A 16,238-nucleotide genomic window follows, 5' to 3' on the forward strand; every position below is an offset into this window, starting at 1 on the left:
ATGTTTTATAGTTCTGAGCATGTCAGTCTTTTACCTCCTTAGTCAGGTTTATGCCCAGATATTTGATTTTTTGGGGTGCAATTTTAAAAGGTATTTTTGTATTCCTTTTCTAGTATTTCATTGTTAGTATACAGAAATGAGACTGATTTCTCAGTATTAATCTTATATCCTGCTACTTTGCTGAATTTGTTCATCAGTCCAAGCAGTTTTTGGGTTGAGTCCTTAGAGTTTTCTATATATAGTACCATGTCCTCTGCATATAGTGACAGCTCTTCCAGTTTGGATACCTTTTCTTTCGTCTGATTGCTATGGCTACTACTTCCAATACTGTATGTTTAATAAAAGTGGGTGAGAGTGGGCATCCTTGTCTTGTTCCAGATTTTAGTGGGAAGGGGTTCAGCTTTTCTCCATTGAGTATTATATTTGCTGTGGGTTTGTCATAAATGGCTTTTATTATGTTAAGGCATGTTCCCTCTACACCCACTTGGGTAAGAGTTTTTATCATGAATGGATGTTGGACTTTGTTAAGTGCTTTTTCTGCAGCTATAGAGATGACCATGTGGTTTTTGATTTTTGTTAATGTGGTATATGATGTTCATTGATTTGCATATGTTGAACCATCCTTGTGAACCTGGGACTTCTGAATTATGATTCATTCTTGCATAGCATTTCTTTTCCCATCCATTTTCTTTGAAACTATTTGTATATTTCTTTATTGTGTGTCTCTTTTCAGTTCGACAATCTCTTTTAATTGGAGTGTTTGGTGTATTTACATTCAGAATAATTAGTGGTATCATTAGATGTAGTCAACAACCTTGGCTTTTTCCTAAGAAAAGCATTTTTTTTGCTCTTGACTTACACCTATTTGTTTTCTATTTTCCTCATCAGCTTTTTGTTACTGCTACTCTTTCCCTACCTTGTTTAATCAGCTATTTTTCAGCGTTCCATTTTGATTCCTGTAAGCAGCTTGAGCTTTATCTTGCCACTCTTTTTTTTACTGGATGTTTAGACATTAGAACATGTATCTTTAATTGACTACAATCCAAGTATTATGTACTGCTCTACATTAAGATTTCTGAACCTTGCAACAGTATAGTTCCCATATCCTGTTAACTCTGGATAGCAGACGGGTCCCTTTACTAGGTGACATACAGAGGTAGTTTTGTACTTTTGTTCCGTAGGCCAGTACATGACCTTTGGAGTTTTCATATTGCAAACACAGAAGCTAAGGAAACAGAGGTTTGATCAGAACACTCAACAGTATGTATTCAATTTTTTTTTTCTTTAAAGACTTTCTACATGAAATGATTTATCTGTTTATCGAATATTGGGAGACCACTGACAGTGAATTATGTAAATCTTGTCTGGCCTTCTAAGGAAAAAACTTACTTGAAACACGTTAATGATCCCATAAGTTTATTCCATTTCCCCTTGTCTTATTAGTTACTACCTACCACGATATTAACAATACCAGTTTTGGAAACAATTTTAGAGATCTGCTGTTAGTAACCCAAACCCAATGCCCTTAGTGATATGAAAAGATATTATCCCACATGTTTAAAATTGTCACAGTATTCTACCCTGTTTTTTACAATGTTTTAATTTCCTGATAAAGTGAAAACAAAATCATGTGAAATTCCCTTAAATGATATATCGTGTTTCCCATAGGTCAGTTCTATCAAGTTCATGAAACTTCTTCCTCCAAAATAGTTCAATAGATTTATGTTAAAGACAACATGTGTATTGAAAGTAGCAATTTTATTTGAGTTAAAATTATTTACAAAAACCCAAAGACATACTTCATGAAACTGGTACAAACTATTTTTTTTTCCTGCCGTTGGCTTTTGCTCCAAAGATCACAGCTGCGAAATACTGTATAAAATAAAAATAGGATTGGATTCAGAAAAGTACTCTACCTTCTAATTTCCAATTGGTAGTATTTACAGAAATATTTACAATGGAAAAAAGGTTACTTTAAAACTTTAGTTAATTTGCAAGTCAGCCTCAAGTACCCTAAAATGCAGAGTTCTCTGAGGGTTAAAAACACACAAATGCACTGCAATTGGTGAGGTGATTTCTCCCCCACCCCCGCCCCCACCAAAATCTGCATCTCTATCAGTGCTTGACAATTACTTATTATTTAAAAAACAAAACAAAACAAAAAACTGTTAAACACTGAGGTAAATCAATTCTCAAATGATTACCAGTGTAACAGAAAAATGTAGTTCGCCCTGATTGTTCTTATCCAAATGTTTTAAAATATCCCTTACCAACTGCCACAAGTCGGTTTTACTAAAATCTCTTCCTTTTCCTAAATCCAATGATTAATAAATATCAGTATTTTAAAATAATTTAATTCAGTTTTATGGATATTGTTTACCAATATGCTTTTTAAAACAGTTTGCTAAGCTAGCTCTTATACTCAGGGCAAGTACAACCTCAGTCTTTCCCAAGTTACACTGGCATACTATGCTCTTAAAAGTGATGGGTGGGGGTTGGGGTGGGTAGGAGGAAGAAAACAATTTGACTGGAATCAGTTACTTCCTTATAGATTTCCCAACAATCTGCATTATCAAAAATAGGAAGACAAGAGAAGGCAGCCACTGCATTAAAAAAAAACATTACAGCTGGCACTGATCCAAGAGCCCCGATTTGTCACTTTATACAAGGAAATAACAAAGTCTAAATGGGTAAAAATTAGACTTTTAGCTATTTTCCCAATACACACCAAACTAATATTTTTATGGCTTCAAGTTTTACAAATCCAATGAAGAAACATGATATAATTACCTGAAAGGTATTTGAAAGTATTAAATGAAATCTCTGGAAAGCCTGTATTCAGGCCCAATCAATTAAAAAAAAAAAAAGCATAACCAGTGGTCTGAACAATAATTAATACAAGAAAAATTTGCAATGTTGTGAAATTAAATATAATTAAATGTGTTTCGTGTGTTCCAAACAACACAATTCTATGAACTAAAAGAATCTTTTAAAAAAGGATCTTCTCTAAACCAGCAATTTAAGGCTTTACGTTATGCATTTGATCCTGTCACTCTTATAGAAGAATATACATGTTATCTGGAAACATGAATTCCACATTGGTGTTTTAGCTTCCTTATATTTATTGTAGTGAACATTAGAAAATATATCTAGAGAGTCCTCCCTCAAAACTTAATCATGTTTCAAGAGCCTCCCCTAGCATTAAGGGTAAACTACCCTGGGCTTGTCTATTTTGCTTCATCCTTTAATAGGGCACATCATCTTATATAATATTCCCTCAAACTGTTATTTGTTTTCTTGAGTCTACAGCTATGACTCATTATGGTATGATAATGAATATGGTCATGATCTCAAAGATGAAAAATAGTTGACAACCCAAACCAAATCAAGAATAAAAAAATATACTATTAATCCCTTGTGTCTTTGGATTCCATCTAATTTTAAATATAGACAGTAGTTCAGGGAACAACAACAAAAAAAATTCACAAAATTATTAAAAGCTTTATTTACGATTGGAATCATTCAACAAAAAAGCAAAAGCAAATGAGCCTGAAAAAGGAACTAAGCTGTTGTCTAGAATGTCCTCAGAACATTCAATACCTCAGTAGCTAAGCTGCCTTTGCACCTGGCTGGCATGACAACAGTGGCTCAACATACACAGCAGTTGCACTAACAGCAGCACAAATTTTCCCCTTAAAACTTGCCCAGAATAAAGCAAGAGAACAAGGGGATAGTATAAATTCTGCCAAAGTAAGTGTATTTAAATACTGCATGGAAATGTTAACAGCCTGAACCTTTTCCCTCATTTTTGATAGTTGCAGATTGATGTAGTAACTGTCATTTAGCAAATGCAGAATGCATGACGAAGAAGAAATCAGGTGGCCTAAAATCCAAATATGAATGATACTGATGAATGTTCTTGGTATATCTTCAAGGACTTCTTTCGTGACTTTTCTTTGTCTAAGAATAGCTCCAGCTTTGCCGAGCACCTGAAGCAAAGGTAAAGCAGCTAGCAATGTTCCAAGTATTCAATCACTCTAGAGATAGATTTCTGGCCTGTGGTTCCAACAGCACACTGAAAAGGGGAGGATGGGGGCGGGGGTGGAGGAGAGGAAGTAACAGTTAATATTTGACAAATTTTCAAAAGTACTGAAAGGACTGAATCAAAGCTTTAATTCTTTAGCTTTACACAACTGTTAATGTTACATTTGTCCTTTTGTCATAGACAGGGCTTTTTTCAGATTAGATAGAATGGCCTGTGCTTTGTGAAGACTTCGCAGTACATTGAGGCCTATAAAATAATCATCCTGAGTACACACATGGCCATGAAATAGGACTTGAAACATACTGTTACCCTCTTATATTACTAAAGACCATCCTAAATTTTCTATTCTTGCCTTTATGATCTATTTACTGTAACTGTGATTTGTTTGATGCTGAGTTAAAGATATTATTAAAATCTTACTTGAATTAAGGAACCTTTGTGTCACAATAAACAGACTATTTTGTGAGGATGTTAAAATATTCTTTAGCTTTACTAAACTGAACACTATAAAACAAAACAAAATGAGATTAAATTGTGGCTTTGATGATATAGCATCAATACATCGGCCATAATAATTTGTAGTTATCTTAAAAAAATAAACAATTACTAAAAGAATCATCTTTTGCTTATCACTATGGCCACAGTATTTGTATTTCTACTGTCATTAATTCATCATATTTAAAATCACAGAAGCTACAATAGAAGCTACTTACGGTAAGATTCATGAAGCTCAGAAATTTTTTGAGCATCTCTGTCATTATTGAAAAGTCCCCTTCTGGCAGATACTCCCGCACAGTGGTCACATTGATCTGAGGAAACGGATCAAAGGAGCATTAGTCAGGCAAAAGAAAACACGAACTTGAACCTTGCACTGTGCCATTGGTTTTGGCACACATCTTGTTCCAAAATTCTACAAGGTCCTTGAACTCCCTGGTTAATATGCAATTTCATTTTCCACACTCTTTAACTCTGTAAGATTGTGTTGTGTTGCGGGTGTATGTCCATTCCCATCACCATCCCATCCTCAGAAAGAAAGGAAAAAGGTAAAGCTGACAAAGGCTACAAAGAAACATTTGTGTGGATATTTACTTTGGTAAATGCACAGAAAAGTGCCTCAAATAACAATGTGCTGTTGAGGGAAGCAGTGGGGATGCACAACACAACGATGACAATTAGGACAAGAGGAGGAAAGAGTGCAGACTTAGAGCGTATCCACAGAGCTGCTTAGGAACATAAGGAAAAAGGTTTAAGAAAATTCTTCATGTTCCTATGTAGGCTAGAATTTAACTACATCTTTTCAAAGGTAATCTAGTGTCATCCATGAGAAGGAGAATGTAGGCAATGCCAGGAGAGATGAAGATGTTTCTATTATCAGCAAGATACATAAACCAATCTGTTACAAGGAAAAACAGTTTTATTTCAATATATTTTAAAAATGCTCTTCTAAGGAGGCCCACTTACAATAAAAAACACAAAAGAAAATATGTTGCCCCATGTTTTGGGCCACAAGAGGGGAAGGAAGAGGGAAGCTTCTGAGTTGATTTTTGTTGATAGAAGCAGGGGAGGAAAAAATACATATTGCCCTCTTAAGAGATCTGCAACCAACCTCCTTCTCCCACTTTTACTCCGACTGAGTTATCCAATCCTGCAGCTAAAATACTAAATGTTTTTACAATCCTGAAATATTTATATTTTAAAAATAAACTGAAAAGTGGAAAACATCTTGTAAAAGCAACAGCTGTGGTAACTAACTGCATGGGTAAAGAAGAAAGCTGGATTTTAAAATGTCTTTAACCAATTCCTAGGAAAGGGGCACAAGAGCATGGTGGGGGAAGCGTAGGAAGAGTAGTGGGTTGTGGTGTTATGAAGACGGCTTACTAGAAAAGGATATGTCTATCATTTAGAATAAATTATTAGATCCTGGGTTTTGAGTGAAAGCCCCTCAACAATCCCATCAAATCCTTTTCTGTCAACACACTACAGAATACATCAAGAGGCTGAAGCATGGGAAGGAGATTGGAGAAATGTGGAAATGGAGCTGGGCTGATAGAAAACCTGCATGTCATAACTCTGTTCTTCTAATCCTCCAGTCTCAGAAAAGAGAACTGTCCTACTATACAAGAGACGTCCACTCTTTCTTGCATCCTGAATGCCCTTGCTCATAACGGGAGGAAAAAACCCTTTCATTTTAAACTTTGGTTCTTCTCCTGGGTAGTTCTGTTAATATATATATATTTCCATCCCACACGCCTCATTTTAAAAGCAGACTATGGCCAGACTGTCCACTTCTGTGCTGATTCAGCCCAATTGTCTAGACACTGGCATATTTCTCTTAATTAAATCTTGATGATCTAAATCTCACATAGTAATCCCATTTTCCTGGCCAGTGAATAAATCAAACAGAAGCATGTGAGCCAGTGCTGGCCAAGATGAGAGTAAGTCTACTTTTTGCAGTGGGTGTGGAGAGGTCCTGGGGAAAAGAAACCATTGCTCTTACCAAAGAAACAAAAAAGAGGCTACCTTCTACTGGACATTATTTAACTAGATGAGACACATAGCGAGTCAGCACAGGGCCATGAAGAGAGCCAGACATGCAGAGGACAGCAGAGTTTAAAAATGGAAATTATGAGCCCCTGATGATATCACTGAGGCTAGACTTTCCCACCTTAAGCCAGGTAGCAAAGGTTTTATATGATGCTGTTTTTCTTTTTTTTTTTCCTTTGTTTTTTAAGGGCTGCACCTTTGGCATGTAGAAGTTCCCAGGCTAAGGATCAAATTGAAACTACAGCTGCTAGCCTAAACCACAGCCACAGCAACCAAAGACCAAGCGGTATCTGTGACCTACACCACAGTTCATGGCAATACCCAATCCTTAACCCAATGATCGAGGCCAGGGATTGAACCTGCATCCTCATGGATCCTAGTCAGGTTCATTAACCACTGAGCCACGATGGGAACTCCCTATGATGCTCTCTTTTACTTCATCCAAGAGCAGTGGATTGATTCCTCTACCAATCTGGAACTTATCAAACAAACCCAATACATTCTTTTTCGGTTGTTTTTAAAGACTAAAAGATCTACTGATAAAAGACTTTTCATAACATGGTAATAAACCCAATATAGTCTTACTTTGAAATCTACCTTCTATATAGGTCACCAAATATTTGAAAGTTTTTAACATGAAGGGGAAAAATAAAAAATAAGTTAACTAGGTAATGATACAAAGTGGTCACAATAGAGTCCTTTTAAGATACATAAAACAGTACTGAACTATTACTTACAGGACTCTCCTGGCAGAGACACCCGAGAAGTAGCGCTGTGTATGAGGCCACGATGCAATCCTCCATGTGTTTGCCAGCATGCTGAAGGGCTGAAAATAGCAAAGCAAAAAACTAACAGTACATGAACAAATTTTAAAAAGCACCCAGGAAACCAACAACTCTGATAGTCCATTTTTTCTTCAAAACTGCTCAACACTGATAAATGGTGCTAGGAAACTGGGACAGCCACACAAATTAACAAAAAATAATAAATGGAAGAGGGACCTTAATATAAAAGCTAAAACCACAAAACTCTTAGAACTAAATCTTTGTGACCTTAGTTAGGTTAGGAATTGGTTTCTTTCTTTTTTAATTTTATGGCCGAACTTGAGGCATTTGGAAGTCCCTGGACCAGGGATTGAATCTGAGCCACAGCTGTGACCACGCCACACCCAAAGCAATACCAGATCCTTTAACCCACTGGGCCGGGCTGGGGATTGAACCCACATCTCCACAGCAACCAAAGCCCCTTTAGTTGGATTCTTAACCAACTGCACCATAGCAAGAACTCCAGGAGTTGGTTTCTTAAACACAACACCAAAACCACAAGTGACAAAATAAATAAGTTAGACTTCATCAAACTTAAAGCATTTGTGTTTCAAAAGACACCATCAATAATACAAAGATAAAGAATTTAAAGTCTCTAAAGTATACAGAATTCCACAACTCAACAACAACAACAAAAAAAACACAACCCAATTTAAAATATGGGCAAAGGACTTTGAGAACTACTACTGTAATTTATGACAACAGAACTCAGTGCGTAAGTGAGGGTAGCAAAAGAATCTTAAATTTTCAAAAAAACTGTAAAAATCTCTAGGGGTCATATTATTTGGCTGCTTCTCTTTATAAATGAGTAAGGGCCCAGGAAGGAAAAGCAGACCTTTTCTGCACTGCACGTATACCCTCCTCAATGCTAGGAAGCCGGTGAAGAAGAACTCCTACAAAACAAGATTTGCCTGCACTACACTACCAAGGCCATTAAATAGCAAGATTATGACATATGACAACACATGAATTTAAAAAAATGTTTTACAGGGAAAAACCACATTATTTTTCATTTGAATACACCAATCAAAATAAATATACCTTTATTGAGGTCAAGTTCTTCATCATCCTCCTCCTTCTTATGTTTCTCTTCTGTACCATCGGTTTTTTCAGTTGCTACCCACTGTATTTCTCCACTTGTTTCTTGCCACTCTCCACTCTTATCATGCTGAGTGGTGGGAGCATCTTTGATCAACTCATCTGTTTTACTTTCTGCCAACTGTGCTGCTCGTTCTCGCTCAAGGAATAGCTGATAAACATTTTTCAAGATCATTAAAAGAGATCACCAACCAACATGTACACATCCAAATATAAGTTCCATTTGCTTTTAAATTATCAGTAATCCTCAGAAGCATGCTGTCTGGTAAAATGCGTAAGTATCAATAACAGCCCTCACTCCACATTCACATCCAAACCAAATACAAATGCTGCTGGGATTCAATCAAGAAAATTAAACTATCTACTGATGATGCAGGCATCTGTTTATAAGAATGAAAATCTCACCACTTTCCCTCAATTTGGATAATATTGATAGGAAATGCGAGCAAAAATACAAATTAAAATTTAAAGAGTTGGGGAGTTCTCTCATGGCACAGTGGGTTAAAGATTTGGCATTGTCACTTCAGCAGCTTCGGTTGCTGCTATGGTGTAGGTTCAGTCCCTGGCCCAGTGAATTTAATATGCCAAGGGCAGACCAAAGAAAAAAGTTAAAACAAAATCCTTTACACCCAAGCAATCTGGAAGGAAGCAAGATAGACAAGAACCTGTGAAAGTAAAAAGCAAGTTCTCAGAGAAAGATCTAGAACTCAATCTCAAACTAGTATCATTAACAATGGAAAGAGAATTGTCAATGGACGTATACACTGGAATGTCTTACTAAATCTCTTGCCTTCATACTTTATTTTCCTGTGCTGGCACAGTGCTGAATGTAGAGAAAGCATTTTATACATTTGCTAATACGATTTGGAGAAAACACCAAGTTACTAATGACAACTACCTGATAACCAAATGCCAAGTAAAGACTTCAAAAATTTGCTGAATAAATAGAAACATTATATATAAACTTTAATACCCTTAAGAACATAACATTTAAGCTTCATATAAAGCAATATTTCTTAAAATTCGTTCAAGGATCTATAGAGGGGGTCCCCAAGATCCTTTCAGGGAGTCTGTGAGGTCAAAACTGCATTCATAAAAACATTAAAAGATGACTTCTTTAATTCTCTCACAACTGGTGGAATTGTCCAGAATCTACCTGCTATTTGATTGTTATTGCTCTAATGACTAATAGAATGAGTACTTGGGTTTCATAATTCTCTCAGTTTTGATTTCAAATTTAAACAATATCATAGAAAAAGCACACATAAGAGTTCTTTGGGGTCCCCAGTAATTTTTAAGAGTATAAAGAAGTCCAGGAGTTCCCGTCGTGGCGCAGTGGTTAACGAATCTGACTAGGAACCATGAGGTTGCGGGTTCGGTCCCTGCCCTTGCTCAGTGGGTTAACGATCCGGCGTTGCCGTGAGCTGTGGTGTAGGTTGCAGACGCGGCTCGGATCCCGCATTGCTGTGGCTCTGGCGTAGGCCGGTGGCTACAACTCCGATTCAACCCCTAGCCTGGGAACCTCCATATGCCGCGGGAGCGGCCCAAGAAATAGCAACAACAACAACAACAAAAGACAAAAAAAAAAAAAAAAAAGTCCAAAGATCAAAATGTTTGAGAAGAGAATGATGGGCTCCTAGTTATGACTCGGGAAAAGATCCAAGTTGTTGCAGATCATTTCCTAAAGACATAGTTCAAGCACTTCTAGTTTTAAAAAGGTCAAAAAGATTAAAGGTTAGCAGAGGCTTTTGAAAAATGAAAAGTATGGTTCATTATCACTTCTGAGCATGTGCAAATTGCCATTTAAGGAAATGACAAAGGTAGCTGGGAACTGACAAAATAAAAATTGTAATGTCCAGCATTTTTTTTTTTAAGTCACAGTTTGGGGGTGGGGGAGTATAAATCAAAGGGAAAGGGACAGTATGGTGCTTGGGGCAGCAAGCTAAGGACGTCAATTTTAAATATGCATATTCTGACACAATTCCTAAGCCAGAAAATTGCTCCGAAGATGTACATACTTTGAAAACTATCTCTCATTAGGTGTACACAGTCCCAGTCACAGATTAGACCAATAAGTAAATACTGGAGGACCTGAACTGGATGGGATAGGGCTAGAACTTGATTCCTAATTTGTTGTTAATAATCTACTTTCTTTTTCTTCCTTTTTTGGCCTCCCTGCAGCATATGGAGTTCCCAGGCCAAGGATCAAACCTGCATCCCAGTGCTCCAGAGATACCACTGATCCTGTTGTGCCACAGCTGGAACTTCTAATCCCCCTACTTTTAATTCATAAATACAAGTGCCTTATTTCTGCTTTTTGCTAAGGAGTGATTACAGTAGTTGAAAAAATGCAATGATAACACATTCTAACCCAGTGTGCCCCTCAATGAACTTGTGAGAGAGAAGGGGAGGTAAGAGGAAGAGAGAAGGTACAACTGATAAAGAAATTGGATAGATGCAACCAACTGAAAGTGTTAGTTATTAAGTTGTTGCTTACCTGCACTAGAGCCTGAACTGCATGAACTTGTCCAGCTATCCTTAAACTATCATCTCCTTCTCCACTACAGAAGGAAGAATCAAAAGAACATGATGTCTCCATGTTGACAAGACAGTGCCGATTCCGAGCACTATACTCCACTAGATTTATCAGTAGACCCAAACCCTACAAAAATTAAAACACGCATGTTACCACAGGTAAGAATTAAAAGCAAATGAAGAGAGTTCCCGTTGTGGCTTAATGAACCTGACTGGTATCCATGAGGCCATGGGTTCGATCCCTGGCCTTGCTCAGTGGATTATAAGGATCCAGCGTTGCCGTGAGTTGTGGTGTAGACTGGCAGCTGCAGCTCCGATTCAACCCCTAGCCTGGGAATTTCCACATGCCACATGTGCAGCCCTAAAGACAATAAAAAGTAAAAAAGCAAATGAACATAACATACATAACTTTTATTGCCAGCTAGAAAACTAATCAGTGTTCTGCCATCTACAAAATGGTTAAAAACCGGTATATAAAATAATGATCTTGCAGTTCCTATTGTGGCGCAGTGGCAACAAATCCAACTAGGAACCATGAAATTGTGTGTTCAATCCCTGGCCTCGCTCAGTGGGTTAAGGATCTGGTGTTGCCATGAGCTGTGGTGCAGGTCGCAGACAAGACTCTGATCTGGTGTTGCTGTGGCTGTGGAACAGGCCAGCAGCTATAGCTCCGATTAGACCCCTAGCCTGGGAACCTCCATGTGCCATTGGTGTGGCCCTAAAAAGCAAAAAATAAATAAATAATAAATGAAAATAATATAATGGTCTTCCCAAAGAATGATTTTACCACTCTTTAAAATAATCATTTTTAGTTCTTGTACTTTTTTTTTTTTTTTTGTCTTTTTGCCATTTCTTGGACCGCTCCTGCGGCATATGGAGGTTCCCAGGCTAGGGGTCGAATCGGCGCCATAGCCATTGGCCTACGCCAGAGCCACAGCAACGCGGGATCCAAGCGGTGTCTGCAACCTACACCACAGCTCAATCAAACCCGCAACCTCATGGTTCCTAGTCGGATTTGTTAACCACTGCGCCACAACGGGAAGTCCAGTTTTTGTACTTTTTATTTTTACAAAGGGCCCTTCATGGCTCTCTTTCATACAATAAGTTCATAAGGAATCAATTAAAACTAAGAACATACTGACAACTATTTAAATCCAAAACTAATATGAAGTTTTTTTCCTCTTAATAGACCAAGTACTCATTTCTGAAATAGTCACTTCAACTCACCAGCACTCGAATATCAAATCTCTGCTCCTGAGGTAGGTACTTTGGAACCTGAAGCACACAGTTCATCGCTGTGCCAATCAAGCCATCCTGTTCTCCTGTTTTGGTGCTGCCCCATTCTGGAACAGGGAATGGGAAGAGTATAGCTATTCCTTTATTGAAATACATTGTTGACCTTAATATTTCTGAGCCAAGCTACCAGGCTAGTTCTAAAAATATCAGCCCCCAAAAGCAGTGAAATCTATACATGAATAAGTGAAATACATGACAACCCTTTTAAAATCACTATATCAAGACAAAAAGAAACAAGGAGATTAACGTGTTTTTTACATGTAGTACAATCTTCCAATGAGAATATACATAGAAAAGATGACTTACCATTATCATTAGTTAAATTGAGCAACACCCCAATGATGGCCCTCATGCAGTCTTCTACTGCTTTGCCCACATGATTAGTTACATTCTGGTGAGGCAGAGGCTTACTGTCAGGTAAGCATATACTGTTCTCAGCACGGTTATACTGCTTAATCAATTCTTCACAATGCTGTAATGCTCTTAAAAGAAAATAAGATGTACACTATTACGCTAAACAAAAAATAGTTACACTAAGACTTTCTACCTACTTGGACCTTAATGTTTAAATCTGTCATAAATTCTGCCAAATCAATTTTTTTTCTTTTTTTTTTTCCCCCTATGGCTGCTCTTGCAGCATATGGAATTTCCCAGGCTAGAGGTCAAATCAGAGCTGCCAGCCGCCAGCCTATGCAAACAACAATGCCAGATCCAAGCTGTGTCTGCGACCTACACTACAACTCATGGCAACATCGGATCCTTTAACCCACCAAGTGAGGCCAGGGATCAAACCCACATCCTCATGGATACTAGTGTTGTTCTTAACCTACTGAGCCACAACAGGAACTCCTAAATTATTTTTTTTCCACTCCAGAAGTTATAATGTATTAACTACTCAATAATGTACCAAGCATATCTGATCTCACACTAGGTGCTAAACTTTGTTTTAGGAAAACTTGATAATATAAAATTTTCTAAGCAAGTTAAAATTATAAACTCAATGCAGAAGTTTATAATTATACTATCTATAATTGCCCCTCAATTTACCTATCTCTCCAACATAACAGACCTACCACTAGCCCACCCCAAATAAGGTAAAACCTTAAAAAGCTAACACTGGATGCTTCTGAATTTCATTTAGATGTTTTTCATTTAGAATGTAGGCTCTTTGCAGGTAGAGAGCATTATTTATGTTAATACTGCATAATAACCTTGCATAGACAGATATTAAATACTTCATAAACATTACAGCAAATCGTATTTTTTTAATGTGAGGTCATTTAACTGGCATGCCTGGCAGTCCAAGGATATCAGCCACATCCAAGCATTCTCTAGATGCTATCCAAAATAACAAGGAAATGTAATCTCTAGGTGGGTCTAGTATTTAAGACTCTCTTTAAAACTCCATGTCCATTACTTTAAAAAAAAAAAAATCTGTGAGATATGAAGTATTCTGTCAATTGTCTTCATGTATTATATACCACACGAAACCCTTAAAAAAAACTGTACTATATCTAATCCCCCTCTAGCTGCTCTTTAAAATATACTCTATAGTTACTGCCTTAAGCAGCACTGAACTAAATCTGTTGGGAGATGAGGGGAGAAAAACAGGGTTTTATTATTTAATCATTCAATAGGCTACCCCTGCTGTTATCAGGGTTCTACTGAAAGTGTTAAAAAGCCAGAGGTGTGGTCTTTCACAAACATCCAATTCTGACCTCTGCTGCCACTTCACAGACATCTGACACAAAGTTCTTAATCAGAAAGGTTCCTAACCTCTTTTTAGAAGACCATTTGTCAGGGGTCATGAAGTATACAAGAGACGTCTTAAAAAATAGATTTAATTTGCAAGAATACTCTTCAGTGAGGGAGGATAATACACAGTAACAAATAGAACACATGCCGTAAGGGTACTAAGTATGACACAAAATTTAGAAATACAAGACAAAAAAAAAAAAAAAGGAGGGGAAACCTACAGATTAAAAACAAATTTATTGGGAACTAGAGACGATTAGAAATTTGAGACTATTGGAAATTTGATTAATGACTGGGCTTATAATATTAAGAAATTAATAATTTATAGGATATCAAAATATTGTGATTGTATTTTTAAAGAATCCTTTTTTAGAGATTATATACTCAAACATTTATGTATGAAATTATATGAAATCTGTAATCTGCTTCAAAATAACATAGAAGGGGAATGTATAGGATTACACATGGGAATAAGACTGGCCAATAACTGATGACTATTCAAGCTGAATGAGTTGTACATTGCGGTTGATCTACTGTCTACTTTTGTCTCTGAAATTCTCCAAAATAGGAATTCAAAAAACATGGAGTTTCTCTGGTAGCCTAGTGGGTTAGGATCCAGCATTGTCACTGCTGTGGTATGGATTCAATCCCTGGCCCAGGAACTTCCACATGCCACAGGTGTGACCAAAAAAACCCAGTTTCTTTTTTTTTTTTTTGGTCTTTTTGCCATTTCTTGGGCTGCTCCCATGGCATATAGAGGTTCCCAGGCTAGGGGTCCAATCGGAGCTGTAGCCACCGGCCTACGCCCGAGCCACGTCTGCAACCTACACCACAGCTCACGGCAACACCGGATCCTTAACCCACTAAGCAATGCCAGGGATTGAACCTGCAACCTCATGGTTCCTAGTGGAATTCGTTAACCACTGAGCCACGACGGGAACCCCCCAGTTTCTTTTTTAATTAACAAAACGAACAAAAAAAAGGCAGATAAACCTGAGTCAAGCTGTGGTAGGTCTCTGATACTATACTAAGGACTGTGGACATATATCCAAAGACAATAAAGAACCACAGAGATTGGGAGTTTGGGATTTTTACAAAACAGATCTGGGGAAGGTTAACCCCTTATGGTATTATGTTGGACAGGTTCGAGGCCAGAGTACCAGGGCAGAGACAGCAAGAACTAGGATAGACATATTAGGAAGAAGCTGCTGTAACAAGCTAGAACCAGGACTGGAGACATATGTGGAAATTTTACATGCAATGAGGTGACAGCATTAGCCTAATGTCAAGAAAGTTGGATGGAGAATATGAAATAGAGGAAGCTACACAAAAATCGAGGAAAACAGGTATAAATGAGCAGGAAGCAGCTGGTAAAGTTCATTTATAATAAACATAAGGACTAATGCTTAGTGTCCACTACATGCCAAGCATATATATGTAAAAACTCCTTAATATACATTGTACTATATAGAGTATATACAGTATACAAGAGATATCTTTAAATCTTTTTGAGATTTAAAAATAATTATATATATATACACTATTTTTAAAATATCATATATAATTCAGGATACATTAACATATATATTAATTATTTTTATTGTAGTAACAACTTTAGGTAGGTAGATACAATTCTTAACCCCTTCTGAAGAACCTTTAAGTGTTCTTGCCCAAGGTTATAGGCTGAAGTTATGAAGCTAGGATTCAAACTCAAGTCACTCTGGCTCCACCATTTGTACTCCTATTTTTGTACTACATTACAGGGCTTCTGGTTCACAGAATTCAACAAGACAGAAGTATTTTGTGAAGGAAGGTGATAAAAATCACACTGCCTTTATGGTCAATCCAAATGCTTTAAATAAATAGTTTAACATTTTAGAAAAACTTACTTAGCTGATGAAACAATGAGTTGTGAATCTTTATATGCTATCAAGTAGCTTTGATTCTCTGGATTATGCACCGTTACCTAAAAGGGAAGATTTTGAAATTTTGTGGCAATCCATAACATTCATTCATTCACACACAACACACAGTGCTCTAAAAGACACCAAGATGAAAAAGAATTAGCTCTTGTCATCCAAGGGAATAACAACCCACATGTTCTAAACTTAAAGTTATAGAGCTATTGCTTTAGTACAAAA

General features: G+C 37.1%; 1 protein-coding gene across 4 annotated transcripts in view; it reads right to left on the bottom strand.

The window, feature by feature from the left end:
* The window catches only part of WAPL (WAPL cohesin release factor), a 96,227-nt gene continuing 81,728 nt past the window's right edge, over nt 1,740-16,238 (bottom strand). For all 4 annotated transcript variants that reach the window (XM_013990453.2, XM_021073753.1, XM_021073752.1 and 1 more), the window contains 8 exons: nt 15,987-16,063; nt 12,649-12,824; nt 12,274-12,389; nt 11,009-11,173; nt 8,455-8,662; nt 7,327-7,415; nt 4,759-4,854; nt 1,740-4,075 (listed from right to left, as the gene is read on the bottom strand). In XM_013990453.2, the coding sequence (XP_013845907.2) occupies nt 4,010-4,075; nt 4,759-4,854; nt 7,327-7,415; nt 8,455-8,662; nt 11,009-11,173; nt 12,274-12,389; nt 12,649-12,824; nt 15,987-16,063 (993 nt within the window). In that variant the 3' untranslated portion in view covers nt 1,740-4,009. The remainder of the gene's footprint in view (nt 4,076-4,758; nt 4,855-7,326; nt 7,416-8,454; nt 8,663-11,008; nt 11,174-12,273; nt 12,390-12,648; nt 12,825-15,986; nt 16,064-16,238) is intronic.

The sequence above is a fragment of the Sus scrofa genome, chromosome 14 (assembly GCF_000003025.6).
Source record: "Sus scrofa isolate TJ Tabasco breed Duroc chromosome 14, Sscrofa11.1, whole genome shotgun sequence".
NCBI lineage: Eukaryota > Metazoa > Chordata > Mammalia > Artiodactyla > Suidae > Sus > Sus scrofa.